Source organism: Mustelus asterias, chromosome 9 (genome assembly GCF_964213995.1).
Source record: "Mustelus asterias chromosome 9, sMusAst1.hap1.1, whole genome shotgun sequence".
Classification (NCBI taxonomy): Eukaryota; Metazoa; Chordata; class Chondrichthyes; order Carcharhiniformes; family Triakidae; genus Mustelus; species Mustelus asterias.
In genome coordinates, this window is record NC_135809.1 from 96928264 (window position 1) to 96950351 (window position 22088).

At 43.0% G+C, this 22088-nt stretch overlaps 1 protein-coding gene across 1 annotated transcript in view; it reads right to left on the bottom strand.

Moving 5' to 3' along the window:
- Nucleotides 1-3814: 3814 nt before the first annotated feature.
- syt8 (synaptotagmin VIII) overlaps nucleotides 3815-22088 on the bottom strand; it is an 81169-nt gene continuing 62895 nt past the window's right edge. The window contains exons 4-9 of the mRNA XM_078220603.1: nucleotides 21763-21852; nucleotides 20336-20503; nucleotides 17156-17323; nucleotides 12642-12759; nucleotides 10632-10765; nucleotides 3815-7916 (exon numbers count right to left, since the gene is read on the bottom strand). Of these exons, the coding sequence (XP_078076729.1) occupies nucleotides 7695-7916; nucleotides 10632-10765; nucleotides 12642-12759; nucleotides 17156-17323; nucleotides 20336-20503; nucleotides 21763-21852 (900 nt within the window). The 3' untranslated portion in view covers nucleotides 3815-7694. The remainder of the gene's footprint in view (nucleotides 7917-10631; nucleotides 10766-12641; nucleotides 12760-17155; nucleotides 17324-20335; nucleotides 20504-21762; nucleotides 21853-22088) is intronic.

The following is a 22088-nucleotide window of genomic DNA, read 5'->3' on the forward strand; positions in this document are numbered from 1 at the left end:
GAACTAAAACACTCCAGAGTCACATGTGTTACTTTTTTTAATCATCTCTTTTACAAAGGGAAAGATAGCAATCTCTTTGAGGAAGTTTGGGTTTGCCTCAAATCCAGTTCCACAGCTTCTCTCCCTCCCCATTACCCAGGATACATCCAATATGACACGGGCACCTGCTTGAATTAGATGCACCCACCCTGATCTGAAATATTCCAACAAGGTCAGAAGTTGAGGTCAGCAGTAATTCTCCCCAGCACTTATGCCTGTGCAGCGAGGACTTTCATTGTCATCAGCAAATGGACATGTGGCTATGTATAGGTCACGCTGTTGTGATTGAATATTCAGGCATTGTTAATGCTGAGATTCTCCAGTACCACAGTGCAATTGTATCACGGTAGGAACACAAGGGGTCAATTAACATCCTCCTCTTCAATGCTGTCATCTCCAAAAATGCGTGGAATACATAAACTTCATAATGAATCTTAGAATGAGCACATTGCAAAAAAGTCTAACATTGGGGCTATTGTTAAGGCAAAGGAACTTCAGAATGACAGTGATTGGTCTGACTTAATGATAGTGTGCCACAGCACTTATTAAATAGTAATTCCAAAAGTGCGTCACACTTGTACTTGTTTGTAGGGAGCTTGAATTTAATGATCTTGCAGCAGGTGTTTGGAACATGTTTGGGGAATGAGTCATCCAGTACCTCATTTTACAGATCTTCCATCTTTCACCTTAGGAATGAAATGACGTTAAAACTGTATTCAGTACACAGTTATTTTAGTCGCAAACAGTGCCTCATAAAAGATGAAAAGCAAAAGGTTCATTAGCGAGGGAAATCCTGATGGAAAGAAATAGGCCAGCTCCCCCAACAGAAAAAGTGCACAAAACTTCTCTGTGTGCTCTTGAAATTGTCTTTATTCAATACCATATGTAAGTTGTACTGATAGTTCTCTTTTTTTAATATAGATTCAGTATATGCAATTTTCTTTTCTTAATTTTCTCTCCTTGACTTTGGGGGAAGGCACTCAATTTTCCTAGAGGGATTGTTCAAGCTCTAATATCCTACCCAAGCAGGATTCCTTTTCAATGTGAGAATCATTCCATGATTTTTATCCAGACAGTCACTTGGGATTTTCTGATTGGTATTTGTAATACGTCCTTGGAGGCGGAAGGCCATTCAAAAAAATTCCTTTATTTACAAGATCCAACAACATGATACAGTGTGCTCGCAGTCTGCAGTCAACATCGGAGTGCCAGAGGAACTGACACTCTTGTTTAAGTACAGAGCATGGGGCACCTTGATTGGACCATCAATTTGGCCCTTAATCAGAGAGTTCATATTCAAGTAGGCCAACCTCAATTGCCAGTATGAATTGTCAATATGAACTCCCTGATTAAGGGCCAAATTGTTGGACCAATCAGGGAGCCTCTTGCTTTGTATTTAACCAGGAGTGTCAGTTCCTCTGGGACTCCTAGTGTAGACTGCTACCTGAAAACACACTGTATGTTGTTGTCAGACTTGTAAATAAAGCTATTTTGGTGAAGGACTGCCCCCCGGGGCATATTACACAAGTGATCTTGTTTAAACCAAAGATAACAAAATAAATTAATCTAAAAGACTAACATTTGCTTCACTTTCTACCGAGACTTCATCTGTCTCCCAAACTGAATTGTGAGTATCTCATGGCCAACCAAAAGAAACCAAGTCAGTTATGCCTGTGTCCTGACCAACATTTATCCTTCAACCGATACCACCAAAACAGATTAACTGGCATATGCCAGGCTTTATTGCATGTACACTAGCTGCCATTATTGCTTGCATAACAAAGTGACCATATTTCAAAAGTAATTTAGTGGACTGTGCAGAACTCTGGGCCCTTCTGTGGATGTTAAAGGCACTCATAAATTAGTTTTATTTCTTTCAAATAAACTGTCCCAATGAGCAATTAATGCATTACCATAGTAATCTTTGATTATTTATTTTGAAATCATAGGGCACCATCTTACTACCCGTTCATGCCGTGCTCCCACTGCAGTGAAATCGGAGAATTTGGCGGCAAGCCAAATCTCCGTTCACTGCAAAGGGATGGGAAAATCCTGCTGGCGTGAACAGTCAGAAAATTCCATAGAATCCCTACAGTGCAGAAGGAGGCCACAATCCCACCCAGGTCCTGTTCCCGTAACTCCAGATCTTTACCCCATATTTATCCCACTGACACGAAGGGACAATTTAGCATGGCCATTTCACCTAATCTGCACATCTTTGGACAATGAGAGGAAACTGGAGCACCGGAGGAAACCCACGCAGACGCGGGGAGAATGCGCAAACTCCACATAGACAGTCACCTGAGGCCGGAATTGAATCCAGGTCCCTGGCACTATGAGGCAGCAGTGTTCACCACTGTGCTATCCTTGTTTTATAAACTATTGATGAAAAATACAAACCCTATTACTGGAAATATTTAAAAAGAAGGTAAGGCCTGCATTTATTTAGTACATTGCATCATCATTAGCTGCCCAAAAGTGCTTTACAGCCAGTGAAATCATTTTTGTCACTGTTGTAAGAAATGGGGCAGCTATTTTGATCCCTGAAACAGCAATGTGAAGTTTATGTGATATTAATTTAGGGATAAGTATTGACCAGGTCTCCAGGGATAATTCCACTGTCCTTCTTCAAAGTTGTTTCATGGACTCTTTTACCTCCACCTAAGAGGACAGAGGCACCAACTTAACATCTTATCTGAAAGATGGCACTTGCAACAATGGAGCATTTCCTCAGCCCATCATTGGCGTGTGAAGCTAGGTGCTTTTATTATTCATTCGTGGGACATGGGCATTGCTGGCTGGCCAGCATTTATTGCCCATCCCTAGTCACCCTTGAACTGAGTTCAGGGGCAGTTGAGAATCAATCATATCGCTGTGGCTTTGGAGTCACACGTAAGCCAGACTAGGCAAGGACGGCAGGTTTCCTTCCGTAAAAGACACTAGTGAACCAGATGGGTTTTCCCAACAATGGTCATCAGTAGTTTCTTAATTCCAGATATTTTTTATTGAATTCAAATTCCACCATCTGCCGGGGTGGGATTCGAACCCAGATCCCCAGGACATTTGCTGAGTTTCCAGATTAATAGCCTAGTGATAACACCACTTGGCCATGGTCTCCGCTGTGGAACCTAAACGCACAACCTGCTTATTCAGAGATAAGAGTGCTATCAATTGCGCCACAGTTGACTCAGGCAATTGTTCAAGCAATTCTGTGAATTTAAGGATTTTAATTAGATCACATTTGTTTTGACAGTACTATTGCTTTTCTGATTTATTATACCTCCACAGCTCTGAATGTACCACTAACATGCTCTTGCATGTTCAACACACGAACTGAAACACTAACATCTAGCTTCACCAGCGATGGGCTGAGGAAATGTTTCATTGTTGGAAGTGCTGTCTTTCAGATGAGATGATAAAGTGATGCCTCTGCCCTCTTGGGTTTATGTAAAAGAGGCAATGTCACTATTTTGAAGAACAGTGGAGTTATCCCACCTTCTTTGATGATTTTAAATTTAGACTTATTGCAGTACCTGTTACTCTCATAATTTCCCGAAACTTCAATATTTCCATCACTGCTTGTTTTCCTCGGGTTTTAAAATCTTAATTTTGCATCTGCTAACCACTTTGACATGATGTATCTTGCCTACTGTTTGCAGCCTTTGCTGTGACCTGCAATATGGACCTCTTTTATCCATTAATATGGACCTCATATTTCATCCAGTTTTCTGAATTAAGCAGCAAAGAAGACTAATGACTCACTTAATTTAATGATATAACTTTACTGTGATTACCTAATCCAATAGTATCTCAATAGTTTATGCATTTATAAAACATGTAAAGCAAGCCCCGAAGCAAAATGATGAGATTTAAATATCTTTATTTGTAACACATATTCACAACACATTTGTTTCTTAATTACCATTATGATCCCAGCTTCTAATATAGTCTTTCCCTCCCATTTATTATATAACTGCCATATATTCTTACTGTCCATAATTCTTTGTTATTTCAGAAATAATTTGAACCAAATATGCCTGATCATTTGAATTTAACTAATCAAAAGCAAATCCAGGAAAAAGTTTGTGACACAAATGATTGTCAGCATGTGCAGTGTTGATCATGAAGGCCACAGCCATATAATCAATTCAGTCTGTTAAAAAGGGGATATTTAGATAGGAAAATAACATAGAAACATCGAAACTAGAAGCAAGAGTAGGCCATTCAGCCCTTCGAGCCTGCTCCGCCATTCATTTTGATCATGGCTGATCATCAAATTCAATATCCTGATCCCCCCTTCCTCCCATATCCCTTTAGCCCCAAGAACTATATCTGTAGAAACATAGAAATACAAGGAATTGAGGTTAAATAGACAAAAAGCTAACAAAATGGGCAAACAGGCTCAAAAGGACAACCAGCGTTCTCTTTCTCCTGTATTCTAATTTATTTTTCATTCTACACTTGTGCACCACTGCATTTGTTCATTTTGACATTTTGATGTGCCCAATTATTTACATAAATAAAAATGATTTGCCTTCCCCTGTCCTAGGATGCTGAAGCCAGGTAGTATCCCACTGTTTCAATGATTGGGATCTAACTCAATACTGAGCAGGAATTGCACCTGGGAACCTCCTGATCTATATCAGTAAATATTGTATTTATGCACTATGCCTTTTGTTTTAGGAAGGTTGCCTCAATTGGGATATTAAGTAAACCCTAAAAAGTCTTTTACTTACAAGTCATGTACCGTTCACATTAGGGACATGAAGTGTTCTCCACTGAAATGAAGCACCCTAGTCTTGTTTAGTCCAGTTTGCTTCATGCAGATCAATGGCAATGTTTTTCATTCTGGTGGTAATGGCCCTTCTGATATGAAAATCAGGGGTTAGAAGCTTTTCCTAGAATTCCATGACTTATTCTAAAGTGATTTGCATCAATTCATGCTTCCAGGTGGAATAGACAGAGGTCAAAGGATACAATTTCTATATTCGCATATGTGTGAAAGAATCCACCCTAGTAAAGGACAAGATTTCAGTAAATCATGTACTTCAAAATTATTGTTGAGATAACCAGATTTAGAGTCAAAGTTATAGTGCAGCACACTACCATTACTGAGGAGATGAGGTCTTGGTTGGTACCTGAAGCTAAGGCTGGACTTTAAACATTTGCATATTGTGCTGAAGTTAAGACTGACGTGAAGGGAAGAAGGAAATGAGTTAAAGCAGAAGTTAAAGACTTTAGGTCAGGACAAGTCAGAATGCAGCAAAGAGGAAGAGACGATGTTGAGTAGTTTATTTTAATACTTAAGAAGAAAGCATTATCCATTGATAAAATGAGCAAAGATGAGAAAGTGGCAATTAAGAGAGGATATGGAAACCAAAGGAAAGTCCAGTAGATGCAGTATTTTTGCTCAAATTGGTTTGCAAATAGGTTAGATTACTTTAACAAGCAATTCACTTGTAATTATAAAGATTGTAAATTAAATTTATTATTGCAGCTGATAATGTCCACCTGAAAAATACAGAAAATTTCTTTTTGGATTTGGAAATATACTTGCCTGATTGTGCACTGATTATAACTCTGAATGCAGTCAAAAATGGTGCAGTTGTGGGTGGAATTTATTGTTCCAACTTGTCCCACCCAGTTTACACCTGTTGCAGAACCTGCCTGATTTTTCAAGTGGGAAGAAATTCTGGCAGCCAACGCTCCCATCAGAACGTTATGAATGGATACAAATTAGGGCAATTTAACATCATAACAAGGTCAAAGTAATGTCCCAACTTTAGCGTTGAACACCATTCTCTGTTCCAATACACTTACCATAGGTAGTAAAGCAATTAATCCTTTCATATTAATTTAGCAATATATACAACAGTTACAAATATATTTTCCAAGTAAAGTGCATATACGATCATAAATAATAAATTTAAAAGCATTTTTTCACAAGAAAAGTGTAGCGAACCCATTTTATCCATCTGGGAAGAAAACAGAGCTATTCTCCTGAAAGATATAGCCCTAAAATACTCAGGAAATGACTCCAGCATTCACATTGGGATCTTGCTCCAGTGTTCTCTCCCACTGACCCCACTGCAGTTTGTAGGACTAGTGGAAGTGTACCTAATTTGCTGGTACAATTGTGGATGTATTGCTGACACTGAGCTGCCTGCCTCAGGCAAGGGGAACTTTTAGCACTGGCCTGGCACTAAAAAGGCCTCTCCGAGCAGTCAATTCCTTTCAAGATTCTGTCCTATAATAACTCAGGAAGCCCAACTGAAAAGGAACATTGTTTATTTAGAGTACAAAGTAAAGTCACTACCATGGGATATACACACACTAGTGCCTACCTGGGACAAGTAGTTCAGCAGGCCCAATCCTGGGTCTGCCATATAAAAGGTTTAGGTAATGAGTTCCAGCTGGTCAAGCCATTGCCTGTTACCAGGGAAACTCATACTCAAAAAGCCCCACAGGGAGATCAATCAGTGATTTCCCCATGGACCTCGGGAGGTTATCACATGCCCTATCTCTGGAGGTCCAGGCTGCTTCTCTTTGACCATCTGGAAGCCAGTATCCCTGATCTCATTCGGTATTCTGGTCTTTAGAGTTTTCCAGGTTCTGGCTGAGTCAGGAGGAATATCAGCCCGTGACTCTATTCCCAACCAAAAACCACCCACCCACACCTCCACAATTGCATGCAACATTTACCTTGCCAAGGGCAGCTGGAAGTATATTAAAAACACCTCTGGAAATTGCAGAGAACCAATGGATCCACACCCTGACTTTTCTTCATGGGCTCTGCTAGTCTGCTATAAATAAGAGACTGGTGCAACCCTCCACAGGTTTGTGGGGTCTCTGTCTCTTTACACTTCCAAAGGATGCAGAGCAGCTTTTACACCTTGGTTACATAGCTATTCCATATTTAACAAGTCCCGAGAGATCATCAAATGTGAAGTGCTTCAAAGCCGAACCTGACTCTAATCTCAACATCCAACTGAGCTTATTTCCAGCAGGGTCACTGGATAGTTTTTCTGTCCTCCCTGACACTATTCCTACTGCTACCTAGAGGAGATCAGCTAACTCACCATGGATCAAGGACGAGGTTCAAACTTTGGATCTTCCTAATCTATAATTATCAGGGAGATCCACTGGAATCATTGTTTCTTGTATTATCAAACCTAAAATCATGGGCATGATGGCCCATTAAAATAGTAATTCTGGGGGATTAGAGGATGAGTATAAAGCAATCTCAAGATTTACAATATTACAATTCTTCATTTAAGCTATTCATTCAATCAATTGTCTTCTATTTACTTCCATTGTGGTTGCATATTCCAAGAAAGTGAAAATAACCGGAGTATCCAAGCTTTCTGAATTGCACTGCACAGTTGGGAATACTGCACTCAGCTTTACGAGTACAATCAGGATCACAAAGTTGTACAGCAATGTATTTATAATGCATTGTGTGTTGTGTATTCAGTTTGTTTGAGATAATAATGTAATAAATTCCACCTCTTTCACTTCAGTTCAACAGTTCACTTTAGAAAACAGAGGATTGGAACAGAGTATTTCTTAGCAAAGGTGAACAGATTTGTCTGAAACAGATATCTTAGAATTTATGACCTGGTAGATATTCCTTTGGTTTCAAGATAGTCCGAACACTAGAAGATTTGGAAACGAGATTTCATCCCAAGTGCTTTATCTACTTCCTCCTTGGGTTGGAGAGTATGCCACTGAGCAACTGGTCTTCTGGGATTGGCCAACATATCAGACCAGTGACGTAGCTGATTTCCAGTGGCATCACAGCCAAGAAAGAGTTTTCCAATGACATCATTCTTTGACACCTTGTCATGATCCCACACGGAGATCACTAACTGCACTTTCTGTATGTTGAAAGAAGAAACAAAAACAGAGAATGAGGCTTTAAAAGTGCATTGCTGACCCTTCTTTTTGACAACTTTCTTTATGAGTCTCATACGTATCAAAATGTTAGTGTTATGAAATGGACATTTTTCAGCAGCTAATGTCAACACAGTGGATGCCTTGTGGCGCAGCTTTGAATGTTCCTACCGCTGGGCCAGAAGCTCTGGGTTCAGGTCCCACTTCAGTACTTGATAGCCACAGAAGGTATGTTCACAACATGGCCAAACAGGCTTATTATCAGCCTGTGAATCCTTCAAATATACCAGATTGCAGGTGCAAAGAGCGGGAATGTTTCCTGCTCAGCCATACTTAGCATTTTGCCAAGCATAATCATGGATTAATCCAATGGGAGCCCATGGTTGCCAACACCTGTTAGGGCATGATATCTGAAGGAGGAGGAATGTTAACACAAAGCATTCTGGATCAGATACAGCAGAATAAAACATACTCGGCTGTGCCCCAGTTAGAGAATCAAAAGAAATCCCAACTGCAATAATTGCAGTTTGACATTGAAACACAAAAAGCCGGAAAAAACTCAATGGGTCTGGCGATGTCTGTGGAGAGAGAAACAGAGTTAACATTTCGAGTCCATATGACTCTTTGGACTTGAAACACTGGGCGGAATTTTCCCATGCAAAGGTCTGTTGACCTTGGTTGGGACTTTCCAGCACCGGGGCGAGTGCGGCCAGAAAAACTCGCCCTCTGACCCTGTTTTTCTCCCCATACAAGCTGCCAGACATGTTGAGCTTCTCTAGCATTTATCTTTGACTTCCAGCATCCACAGTATTTTGCTTTCATTGCAGTTTGACGACGTGTTAGCAGACATGAACATTTCAACTGTGAAATACTACACAATTGAGACCAATCCTATCCTCATCCCACTGCCCACATCCATTCAGCCTTGACCAGGATCACTGCAGAACATAATTCTCTTTTTTTTTATTTTCCACACCAGCCATCGTGTGCCTTCTGGATGCGATTGCAAATTTAATGCAGTCAGCTTTATGCGGTGCCTACGGGCTGTAAGAAATATATTAAGACTATTCAAAGTCATTTCATATAGCAAGCTAACATACAGCATAAAACAGACATTAATGAAAGTTAGTGTGGGCTGTATTCAAATTGAAGCCCCAAATGTGTAAAGTAATATCTCATTTATGGCAATGTTTAATTTGTTCTAAATTAGAAATGATGCACATTCTGGGGCACGATTGCACAGGACTTTACTGAAGTGAGAATTCTTTGTTAATCTAAATAGTGAGAGTCAGCAGGCTGCTTCATTGAAAGGCACTGGAACTGCGTTCACTCATTCCTAAATGGGTATCTGGATACAGATGCTTTCTCGATGAAATTTTGAAAAGCAATGTTTTTTTCTCATTGTCTGTGATTTTTTTTCCATTCCCTAGCTCAGGAGTAATGAAGCCAATTCCAACTCCACATGAGATCAGTGAAACTGGGCGCACTGTTGGGATTTGTCTTTCAGATTTTCAAGTCAAGTGAAAGTTACCCTTTCACATACGCATTTATTTCACTTCTGAGTTGAGCTCTTTTCAAGAACATGATTCGGTTTGTTGAAAGTAGATTACAAGTTAAATATTGTTAACAACCTTAAGTGCTGTGTCGAAAATACAAAAATAATAAGGGTGATACACAGAAGGTTGGAGTACCAATGGGCAGTCCAGCAGTTTGGACACATTCACCATCTTGTCTGTATTGCTCTGGAGGTGGGGAGAGGAGGAGGTGGAGTGGAGCAACTGGGTAAAGGTCAGGTAGCTTCCAACAAAAGGGGTTGTCAGGGGGTGGTTAATCAGATGTCACTGCATTGGCATTGCACATCTATGCAGTGAGTTGAAGGCTGATAAGAGTATGATCAGGGGAGCAGTAGATGCCAATTGTCACAAGTGTTGAAAGTAGACAGCCGAGCAATAGAAATAGACAAATCATAGAATCCCTACAGTACAGAAGGGGGCCATTCAGCCTATCGGGTCTGTACCGACCACAATCCCACCCAGGCCCCATTCCTATAACCTCACACATTTACCCTGCTAATCCCCCTTTCACTAGGGTCAATTTAGCATGGCCAATCCACCTAACCCGCACATCTTTGAACTGGAGGAAACCGGAGCACCCGGAGGAAACCCACACAGACACGGGGAGAAAGTGCAAACTCCACACCGACAGTGACCCGAGGCCGGAATCAAACCTGGGTCCCTGGCCCTGTGAGGCAGCAGTGCCATCCACTGTGCCACTGTGCCGCCTGGAGGCCGTTCCACAGGGAGAAAGCAATGTAGTGCAACATCTGCCCCTCTTCCAAACATGTGGATAATTTGTTTTGTATCACCGAAGGTATTGATTACAAGTGCTGTGCGAAGAGTGGAAGTGTTTTCACCTTAGGTGCCCAGTGATCCAAGTCAGGACTATGTAAGATAAGATGCTGCTATAATAAAACACAAATCTCAGAAGGACACTAATACAACATTTCCATTTCTACTTGATGCCTCTTTCAATCAGAATATAAATTTGGTGAAATTATGCCATATTATTGGATGTTTTGCACAGTGATCACTTAAGTCAAGGCTGTTCAAGTTACTTCCATGTGAATTTTTTATGGCTGACAGAAAGAATGTAACTTTCTGTACCTTACTCCTTTTAAAGTTTTCACATTTGTTCCTTACCTGTATTTCTTCAAATGTTATATCAAAGTTAAAGGATTCATTGAAATATGGGTTCAATGTGTTCTTTTTAACTGTTGTCTTCTTCTTCTTTAACTTTTTCTTATTGAGCATCAGACGTATCTTCACATAGGGGTCTATAAAAAAGATAGATATGCCTCAAAATACTTGTGAAATAAAGTCCATCAATCACTTTCATGCTCTACTCAGCCTTGTCTCAACAGTAAGTGGTCACATTTATTTTGAAGGCACCTAACCACAAACCCATCATTTGAGGAAATGTTGTATGAGAGAAGTGTGGTGAATAAGCTTTACTGTTTCTGGACTAGTAGAAGATATTCATTATCATTGTGGTGTGACATGATATGATCCTTGTTCTATTTCTTCCATCATCTGGAGTAATTTTGATTTTAGGCAATAATGTTAAAGGTGATATGGGCGCAACCACTCAGGAAATACCTCTCCAAATTTTTTTTCAACTTCAACAGAAACAAGAATTGGAAGAGATGTGAGAGAGCTGATATCACATGTGATATCATCTGACATCAAAATTACCCTCAATGTGGGTAATGACACACATCCCTCATCGGTAGTATGGTAAATATTGGGAATCCTGAGTGTAATTGATCCTGGAGTATGATACAACAAGATAACAGCCTGGGGTGTGTTATATCCAGAATTATACTACTCGGATATGGTTATTGCCAAATACTAATTATTACTATCGGACACACTGATGAACAGCTAGATGTCAAATTTGAAATTCTTCAGCCATTCAGCAGCCTCCTTATCAGCCCGGTGTCAGGCAGCGAGACTGCCACTGAAACACAGGACAGGGCACTATGCACCATGGTTTGCACTTTGCCACAGTTGCACAGGGGTGAATCACGGTGTCCCCAATGGAAGAGGTTGCAGCGGCAGGGACCAACTCCAGTGTGAAACCTATTCAGTTTGACCCATTCACCGCATAGGAGGTTGAGGCCTGGGATTTCCAACGTGGGATCATCAACCAGGTGCTGATCCTGGGCTGTGTTGTTGGTGTTGTGCTACTGGTCCTTCCACAGGTCTGCAGCAGAACTGCCTGGTTCAGGCAGTGGCCACCTTGAGATGAGGTGTTTGCTGGGTGGATGGGAGGGTGGGTGGGTGATGTCTTCTATCAGTGGCAGGACCGGATTTTTGTGAACTCGTCCTAGCAATTGTGCTATGCTAGCTTCAAGATGGATTTGTGGTGGCACAGTGGCGTAGGGCAGCAGCTTGCAATGCACAGAGTTCTTCCAGACAGAGACACAGTACTCAGCTACTATTGTCAAATGGAGTGTTGTAAGTGTATTATAGCAGAATAACTGGCTGATAGAAATGTGTTAGAGAGAGAAGCAGGTAACTGGAAAACATTGCAGAAAGTAGTGGGTAATCTAGAGGAAAGAGAACAAAGATCAGGACAAGCATTTTTGGGAACAGAAATTAGTTGTGTGTGTTAGATACAGTAGCAAATATCTGGGAATATGTTGAAGTAAAAGATATAACCAAGTATTCCTCCTCATCCCTTCTCCTCTCTCACACACACACACATAAACACACACACCCTATTCTCCCACTTTCTTTCTCTCTGGCTCTCTCTTTCCCCTTCCTCTCTTCCATTACTTCTTTCTCTCTACCCTGTCTTCTCTGTCCTGTCCTTTCTCCCCTTCCCTTCCTCCCCTTCTCCCCTGATCAGCATTTTCTACCGCTCCTCCTCGTCTCTCCCCTGCCCTCTCTCTGTACTTTCCTTGACTTTCCTTCTCTCTCTTTCGCCACTCTGCATGAGACTGTCTGATCAACAAGTTGCCAACTCACCATTATTTGCTTTAAGCTATCATCCAAGACCAATTTCATCCCCACTACAAGTAGATATTTACAATCAGTACTAACTGCCAGAGCAACCTGTATGTTGGCAGATTGTTCCAATTTCATTTTATGAAAGAGCTGACTTCAGCCAAACCTGCAGCCACAAGTGTTTGGAGTAGGAACTCTTACCGGATAAACCATCTTTATCCATTATCCTCAGATTTTTAGCTTCTAAAATTACAACCGTCAGCTTGTTCGAGGTGGGAACATAACGGAGGGAGAAGCAGATATCACCAAGTCTCACTTGCTAATAAAGAAACCAAACAAAATAAAATAATCAGTATTCAGACAATAGCATACAAAGGAAAGGAAACACAGAAACATTGTTATTGAGAGAGCTTAGCAACCAGAACATTCCTGCTGGTCCAAAGTTTCTTCAGTTATTTTTGTTTGACATGAAATGTTACCTCTTGAAGGTGTGAAATCTTGCACAGTTTGGGGTGTGTAACTTCTCCTCAAAGATGTCAGCATTCTTTTCTTTTGAGCAGAAAATAAATCTGAATGAAGGAGTTCAACCTGAATTGTAAATCTGTCATTTCTTTTTTTTTACCGGCTTCCAGCCAGCTGCTATATATTTGTAGCAGTGTTTGCTTTCACTTCAGATTTTCATTGGTACCAGTTTCCCTGTTTTATCTGTCCGTACTGTTGTGTTGCTTTAAGGTTGTGGAATATTGCTTCAGGAAGCCTAGTTTAAAGTTTATTTATTAGAATCACAAGTAGGCTTACATTAATACTGCAATGAAGCTACTGTGAAAATCCCCTAGTTGCCACATTCCGGAACTTATTTGGGAGAGAATTTAGCATGGCCAATGCACCTAACCAGCACGTCTTTGGGACTGTGGGAGGAAACCGGAGCACCCAGAGGAAACCCATGCAGACATGGAGAAAACGTGCAGACTCTGCACAACCACCCAGCCAGGAATCGAACCCTGGCGCTAAGGCAGCAGTGCTAACCACTGTGCCACCATGCAAACCTGGCAGCTAAAGGAAGGCACAGACTGCAGGACCCAATGTGCCTGCCTCACCAAACCCCACGATCAGGCATCCCACCAGCCCTTCCAATTCCCCCTTGACCTTCCTCCCAAAGCCTCCAATCTCCATCTACGGTCTCAAACTTCACTCCCCTCCAAAGCCTCCAACCTCAGTAGAAGACCTGGGAGCTCCTCACACACCAGCCTCTGATCCGCAGGCCTCTAGTTTGAACAACCACACACCAGCGTCTGAGCCCTCTGATCTATAACCATCTTCCCGCCCAACCCGCCAACTCCAGTGTCAGCCCATCGTTACCCTTCCCCCACCCCCGGTTTGAACCTACCCGACCCTGTAGCCTCTTCTCCAGCACCCTGCCCACGCAAAAGCAAAGTCTGTCAATCAGGCTGATGATCAAGTGGGGAACTTATGTTGAATTGCTGGGAATTTTAGACTCTACAGCTTGAGAGGAAACTTTGATTTCCAAATTTCCAGCATGCTGTTCCACATCTCCCTCTCCCCTCAACACCCCGGCTCCTAGTGGGTGAAAATTTTATAACCCCCCTCTTTATTTCAGGGCTTTATTTAGACCCCAGTTTAACAAGTTATCAGTTCCACCGTCTGTTGGAGGACTGGAAAGTGGCATCAGTGATACCCATTTTATAAAGGAAGACAAATTTATTCTTGGAAACGACAAGCCTGTCAGCTAAGCTTGCGGTAGACAAAACATTAGTGCTCCTGAAAATGCAATTACTAAAATTACTCTAGATACAGAGATGATAGCTGCAAGAAGTTCGTATGGATTATAAAATGGCAATCATGTTTGACAAATATCAGAATTTTTTATGAAGATGTAAACCAAGCCGAAGACAGGGGAGAAATGCTGTGCAAATGATAGATTATTGAAAAATACCAAGTGATGTGGAATTAGGGGGGGATAGCAAATTGTCTGAAAAATTGACTAAAAGGGAGAAAAGAATGGGGCAAATTATCCGGTCCCAATCTCCACGGGAATCGTGGTGGACGGGACAGAAAATTTGACCAATCTTTGGAAGGTCCGTTGACCTCAGGCAGGTATGTCCAGTCACAAAGACCAGAAATCCTGCCCGATGTGAGTGTAAGCTAAGAGCAGTTTCTCAGATTGCTTGGGAATAGGGAGTAGTGTCCTATGGCATTAAATTCTTGGGCCACTTCTGTTCACTGTTCATATCAATACTTGGGACTTTTGGGGTATTCAAGTGTGAATGGGTGGTGGGGGTAGCAGTTCAGAGAGAGGGGCCTGTAGTGACTACTGCTGGGCCTTGGCGGGAAATCTAAGGGAATTGTGATATAGAGAGATGGTGAGGTTAAAGGGGGCAAAAGGATCTGGTAGGGTGGGAGAGTGAGTGTCCTTTACATGAAGGGGTACTGAGGGTTGTTGGAGGGCAGACAGAAATAAATGTGGATTATGAGGGTCGGCAGAAATAGGGGGGGGGGGGGGGGGCATCTCTACAGTTAGTGGGGTGGGCTCCTCAGGAAGGAAGGGCATGATAATGTGAACTTGCACTGGACAAGGCATGACAGGATGTTTCTAGGGTGACTTTTGGGAGATCAAAGGTAGCACCAGGAGGATATAAGGAGACGGCATGCACAGGCACGGCATCAGCTATGCTCACTGGTGCCCTCTACACAAGATCCACCCTCCACCCCCTTCCATGAGGCTTGTGTGTGACAGGGTTCAGGACTGGTAGTCATCTCTCTACCTGCATACTTCAAGGACTGCTGAATGGCTATGAGGAATCAACTTGGCATGTTATGAAGCCCTTTTTGCATGGGCTGCAGAGATGGCAGCCTGGCCACTGGGACCCATGTCCCAGTTCCCACTCTGTGAGATCAGTTTGAACAGTAGAAGATTCACTTAACCTGGCTGTGTGGATGAGGTCATTCACCCTTTTCCTGCACTGCAGGGGAGTCCTCTGCTGTGTAATGTTTGCACTCAGCACCTTGGTAGCCGTCTGCCATGCAGGGTTAGTGAGTGAAGTGGGGCTCCTCCTTCCATCCCTGAGGTAGAGGATTGCAAGTCTCCACTGCATTCAGCCATGTTACGTTCAGCACCACGGCGGGTTCTGCCTGGGGGTCTCTGAGCCACTTCCTGGACTGCAGCTGCCTGAGTGTCTTTTAAATATGACACCCAGAATTGACACGGGGCACGGAGACTTCCTGCCCTCCCCACCACCAATGAACTCAGGGAAGCCCCAGCTGCATAATTAATGAACTCAGAATTGCGTAATTCAACGCAGTTTCCTGCTGGGCTCCGCGAAGGGAAATACTCCCACTTCCCGTCCCCATCATGGACCTTAGGCCCTGCACAGAAAATCCCGGTTTTGCTACCCAAGCACGATCGAATGTACTGTGCCTCAAAAAGAAAAGTTTTCTTTTTGTATATTTGTTCCTCTCCTCTTTTCAAGGCACACTTTACTGTTTCAGTATTGTTACCTAAGAAACATTTGTTCTCCAACAACTCAATATTATTCACATTGGAGTGGCACAGAGAGTTTTGGCAATGAGTTGACTGAGGGGGGCACTGTGGCTGGGTCTAATCATGTCCTGTTCTCATATCACTTTCCACACACAATAAAGTACATTGCCTTTAGTTCTGCCTCACAGCAAGGTATAAATATCAAGCAATGCTCCTTGTAATAAAGTGATTTGTGTACAAATTTCAAAGATAGTCTTATAAAAAGCAGCGAGTGTAACAAGAATTTTCTTTGACCCAAGTTTTATTTTAATACGGTTTGATGAGGTTTGAACTATTTTAGTTGCTCTTTCGAATCACTGAATCATAACACTGGAGCCAACCTACAGGTTGAGCAGGTCTAACAACAGGCACCCTTGAACTCCAAAAGTCTATGACTTGAAATGTTTTTTATTTATTATTCTCGAAAAACAAAACTCTTAAGGGGAATCATAGCGGGTGGGGGAGGGGGGCGGACCATGCAAAGGTCCATTGACCTCGGGCAGGATTTTCCGGTTTTGGGGCGAGTGCAGCTGGAAAATCCTGCCCCTTATATCTTACCCTTTAAAACTTACTTTGTATCTCCTTAGCTCTCCCGCTCATCAGTTAATCCAATGAACATGGTCCCTCGATACTCTAGAACCAATGTTTTAATGAGTTACTATTGAATGACCATTCCTCTGCTACACTCGCCTCTTAATATTCCAAACAATTTATCAGAGTGATCAACAATTATTTATCAATTTAGTTCCCCTGAATTGTGGCTTTGTAATGCAAACAGAGGCTTGTCTGTGAGAGGTACAATGGTATTTAAGTTGTCTTATCACGTAAAAAAAAGCAGCTTGTTTAATCAGTTGCACAGTGATCGACAATGTTGAAGGGAAAAATAATTTCTGGTAAAAGGGAAAAGGACTTCTATCATTTCCCATTATATTGTAGAGTTCTAGGGCAGGATCCTCCTGTCCCACCGAAAGCGACCCTCTTGCGACGGGTTCCCCAGCGGGATGGGCGAACTTCACAAAATGCCATAGACATCGGTGAGACCGGAAGATCCTGCCGGTGGCCAATGCCGAGCCATTTCCACCTCCATGAAATGAGCCGTGAGTGGGCACTGGAAAATCCCATAGTCTTTGTGTATTTTGCGTTAAGCTATCTTTATTCTCCATTGGGAAAATCCTACCTCATCCTTTAACGCACAGGCAAGATCCTGCCATTCTTCAAGCACATGGTTCAGGTTGATGGTGTTGAGTGGGATTCTAACTTCACCAATTATGTCGTGCTTGGAGAATCTGTTGAAGTCATATACCTGCATCACCACAGTCTTCTCAGCCATATCAGCCTGGCTAACCTACGAGGTAAGGAAAAGAAGCTCTTGAGTGAATTGGAAAAAGTGCGAGAGCATGTCAGCTGATGAGAATTTTCAATGCATTCATTTGTACCACTCCTGCTTTCACATTATCGTTCTCGGGCAAACTCAGCTTGTGATCATCCGGCTGGAGCTCACTCCAAGAAAGATGGCAACAAGCTTGTTTGGTAGCTCATCCATTGAAACCCGGGCAAGGCTAAGAATCTGAACCTTGACCTTCTCACCCAGGGCGCAAAAAAACAACGGTCGGGGTAGTCTGAAAGCTACAAGAAAGTCAGACTTTCAGAGCTTTATGCTGATAAGTTCCAAATAATGTTATATTTAATTTGTCAACTGAGACAACGGCCGCGATGCTCCCATCTGCGCCCGCCACTTTTCTGGCAGGTCTGGCCGGGAGACACGTGTCTGCGGCCTTCAATGGTGATTTGCGCATGTGTGGGGGACGCATGCTCATCTCCCAGAGCCGGCGCGCAGTCACCCGCTAGACAACGCTGGAAACCGGCAGGAAGGCAGGAAAGTCATTTAAATCTTTTCTTAATCTATTTTAAATATGTAGAATAGCTAATTATTGGGACCTTTTAGGTCCCGATCGAATCTCCCACCCCACCAGGAGTACTTCATTCCAGCGGGGTTCAGACTAGCTCAGGGAGCTAGCGGGAGACCCCGCCGGAATGAAGGGGGGGGGCAATCGGGGCCCTCCAGGGGGTCAGGCAGCAGGGGGGTGGTGCCCCCTGTGCATGGGCACCCAGGCAGTGCCAGTCTGTGCCCCTGGCACTGTCCAAGGGGCAAAGTGCCCATGCAGGGGTACCTTGGCATTGCCCATCGGGCATTGGGCAATGCCAGGGGGTGGGGCCTATTGTGGGCGGGGCCTAAGCACAATCAGGGGGGTGAGCTGCTGCTCTGCATTGGGATCAGTCTGGGATGGAAGGAGGGCAGCGATTGGGGCGGGTTGGGGGAGTTGGTCTGCTGGAGGCGGGGCTGCCTGCGGGGGGAGGCCTGCCTCCAGAGGGGTCTGACCCTGGGGGTGGTCAGTGGGGAGGGGGTCTGCTGGGGTGAGGGGAGGTGGGGGGATCACCACTGCTGGGGGATGGGGCCTGGGCATCGGGGCGCGCCGGGACGGGTTGGGGGTCCCCAGCTAGCCAGAAATTGAGCTGGCCCAGCAAACGGGAGTTGGACAGTTTGGGGCCACTGCGCATGCGCAGAGCTCCAGAACTGTCAAACTCCGTGCAAATAAGCCCCGCCCCCCTGGATTTTCAATGAGATTCACGACTGGGCCCTCTGCGTTGTAAGAGTTTTAACAACACCAGGTTAAAGTCCAACAGGTTTATTTGGTAGCAAATGCCATTAGCTTTCGGAGCGCTGCTCCTTCATCAGATGGAGTGGATATCTGCTCTCAAACAGGGCACAGAGACACAAAATCAAGTTACAGAATACTGATGAGGAATGCGAATCTCTACAGCCAACCAGGTCTTAAAGATACAGACAATGTGAGTGGAGGGAGCATTAAGCACAGGTTAAAGAGATGTGCATTGTCTCCAGACAGGACAGCCAGTGAGATTCTGCAAGTCCAGGAGGCAAGCTGTGGGGGTTACTGATAGTGTGACATAAACCCAACATCCCGGTTTAAATATGGGCTGATCAGGAATCTAACCCATTTGAACGGTACCTTTAAAATCCAACTGGAGGCAATGGATGGATCTTGTATAGTGGGGAGTTTCTAGGGTTCCCTAGGAAATTCCTCCCTTTACATTCTTGAAAGACCTCAGCAAAACTCAAGGCAGGTTAGGCTCGTCATAAGGCCATTTAATGCCTTCTGATGACCTCAAACCTTCACTGGCGTAAAGTAATCCATCCCAGAGGAATTTGGGAGTGCATTTAACGAGACATCTTTATCCTATCTGGGCCTCAAAAGAACTGCACTCCATCTCAGAAGCTAAACTGACACGGATTTAGGAAGATGTTGCTAATTTAATCTTCACACACCAATAGGAACCCCATCTATTCAAATAATCCCATCTCCAAAGTTTACGAAGGACAAAGGGTAGTGGATTGATGGAGGAGAAGCCCATCAATTTACAGGTCTATATTTCTTTACCAATCAATAATCAGATTTATTATTCTTTCAAGAGATGAGTGCATCGCAGGCAAGGCCAGCATTTGTTGTCCATCCCTAATTGCCCTAGAACTGAGTGCCATTTCAGAGGGTAGTTAAGAGTCAACCACATTGCTGTGGGTCTGGAGTCGCATGTAAGCCAGACCAAGTAAAGATAACAGATTTTATTCCCTAAAAGATATTAATGAACCAGATGGATTTTTACAACAATCAATGATAATTTCCTGGCCACCTTTACTGAGACCAGTTTATATTCCCAAGTTGTGATGTTGAATTTAAACTCCATCAGCTGCTGTTGTGAGATTTGAATCCATGTGCCCAAAGCATCAGCTTGGACCTTTGGATTACTAGTCCAGGACCTTATCACTGCACCAGCATCTATTCTAGAATGAATTAATATGACAGACATGACCTTCCTGGCCCACTGCGCTCCTTGGGTAGTATACTGGGAGATTGGTGCATGTGTACTAGTCCCCTCTGCAGTCTGAAGCCGGCTTCTTGTGCAGGATTAGGCCCTGCCCGCCTCACCGGCATAAATCATGTGATAGACTGTGATGCACATAATGCCAGAAATTCATTTCACTAAGCTTGCCGAAAAAAAGGGTGGGAAAAACTTCTGCATTTCCGTCTATTGGGCACTTAGGTTTTTTGGGGGGAAAATCGTACCCAACATGTTTTCTTACAGATAGATTGAATCCATTCTCGTCTATTGGTTCCTTGAGAAAAGATCTGAAAAAATTTCCATCTATTCCCTACAGTTACCATAATTAGACCAAATTTCTTGTGAACCAAAATCTGTCCTTATTCCTGATCTCAACTGTCCTGGACCAGTTCAATGAAAAATGCGTAGAACTGACAATCTGTTAAATGTTTTACTGTACCTTGAAAATGAAGCGTTCTTTAAAGGTGGGATTTAGTGTTCGTCTGTAGACCTTAGTTTCAAATTTCTGCGTCTTTTCTGGGAGAAGATACACAATGACGTAAGGATCAGACGTTCCTCCAAGATCCATGGCCTTTAAGTCCATTGCCTGTATAACTCCAACTGCAATCTGCAAGGGATCATAAACAGAGGGAACATAAATTAGTGATTTCTTGGATCACAACTTGATGGAGCACTTATAACATTATTGCAGTTTTCCACACCCAAATCATACGTGCTGATAATTTAAAAGTTTGTTTATTCGTGTCACAAGTAGGCTTACATTAACATTGCAATGAAGTTACTGTGAAAATCCCCTAGTTGTAACATTCCGGCACCTGTTTGGGTACACTGAGGGTGAATTTGGCATGGCCAATGCACCTAACCAGCTCGTCTTTTGGACTGTGGGAGAAAACTGGAGCGCCCAGAGGAAATCCACGCAGACACGGGGAGAACGTGCAGACTCCACACAGACAATGACCCAAGCCTGGTGCTGTGAGGTAGCAGTGCTAACCACTGTGCCACCGTGCTGGCCGATAAGTGGGGGAACCAAAGGGGATTTGGACAGATTGCCTCATCCTGTCAATTCATCCAGGACGAAGAAGACACAAGCACACCTCCCTGCATCCAATAGAAATTTTGGAGGCAAAAGAAAATGGGAACAGAGCTGACACCATGGGTCACAGCTAAAATTGAAAGAATTCGCGTCCCAACATATCCTCAAATTACCATGAGCAAACCATGAGAGCTCTGTTGAAATTCTTATGTTATTAAATAATTTTCTATGAGCGCAATTTTTTGTACCTAATGTCCCTTCTTCCATCCTGAAGTGCTGTAATCCAGTTCCAGAAACTCCAGGCATCCTTCATTTCCTCAACTAAGTGACAATTCTACATGTGCAAATTATGATAACAACTGCTTAGTGGTATAATTGACTGTCGAAAGCACGACAACTATGCGTGATTTTACTGATTTCTACATAATATCCTTTCAAGTGTGTCACCGGATCGTGTTCAGGAGTAGGAATCCTGATTGAATTTCTTCCCACCCTTCTCATCTCAAAATTGAAAACATATATTATGGTTACACAGTGTTGTGTATTCACAGAGCAATGCAGAGATACCACTAATTTTAAGTCTACAACAGGTATGTTTATAATACTTTAAAATATCTCAGCAATCAGAAGATTTCTACACACATATTCATAGCTTGGGCTTCTGAACTCCTTCTCGAAGCTTCTGTTTACTTTAGCTCACAGAGGATACGCCGAGACTTAATCAGACAAGCACAGTGAACATTTATCAGTCAACAGAATAACTTAACCAAACACAGATCAACAAAACCATTGAAATAACACACAGCTATTGATGCAGGTGAAATCATATTTACCTCTTCTTTCTTGGAATCAAAACCTAAGGAATATTGTAATTTTCCACGGTTTTCCTCGGCTCCGTCCAAGTCGTCCATATCCGGCTGCACCTGTGCAAAGCACAATGCAAAAGGCTGATTAGCATAGAGCGAATCTATCTGAACCAGAAATGGACAGCAACGTTTGGTGTCCACACATGTACAATAACATAGAGAAATCCAGAAGTTGCTACTTTTCCGTAGGTGCACGGTTGAAGTCCCTGCAGACAGGAATCACTGAAGTGATGAGAACTTCTGCTTTCATGTGAAACATCACTGTATGAACGCCTAAATCACAAAAGGCTAGC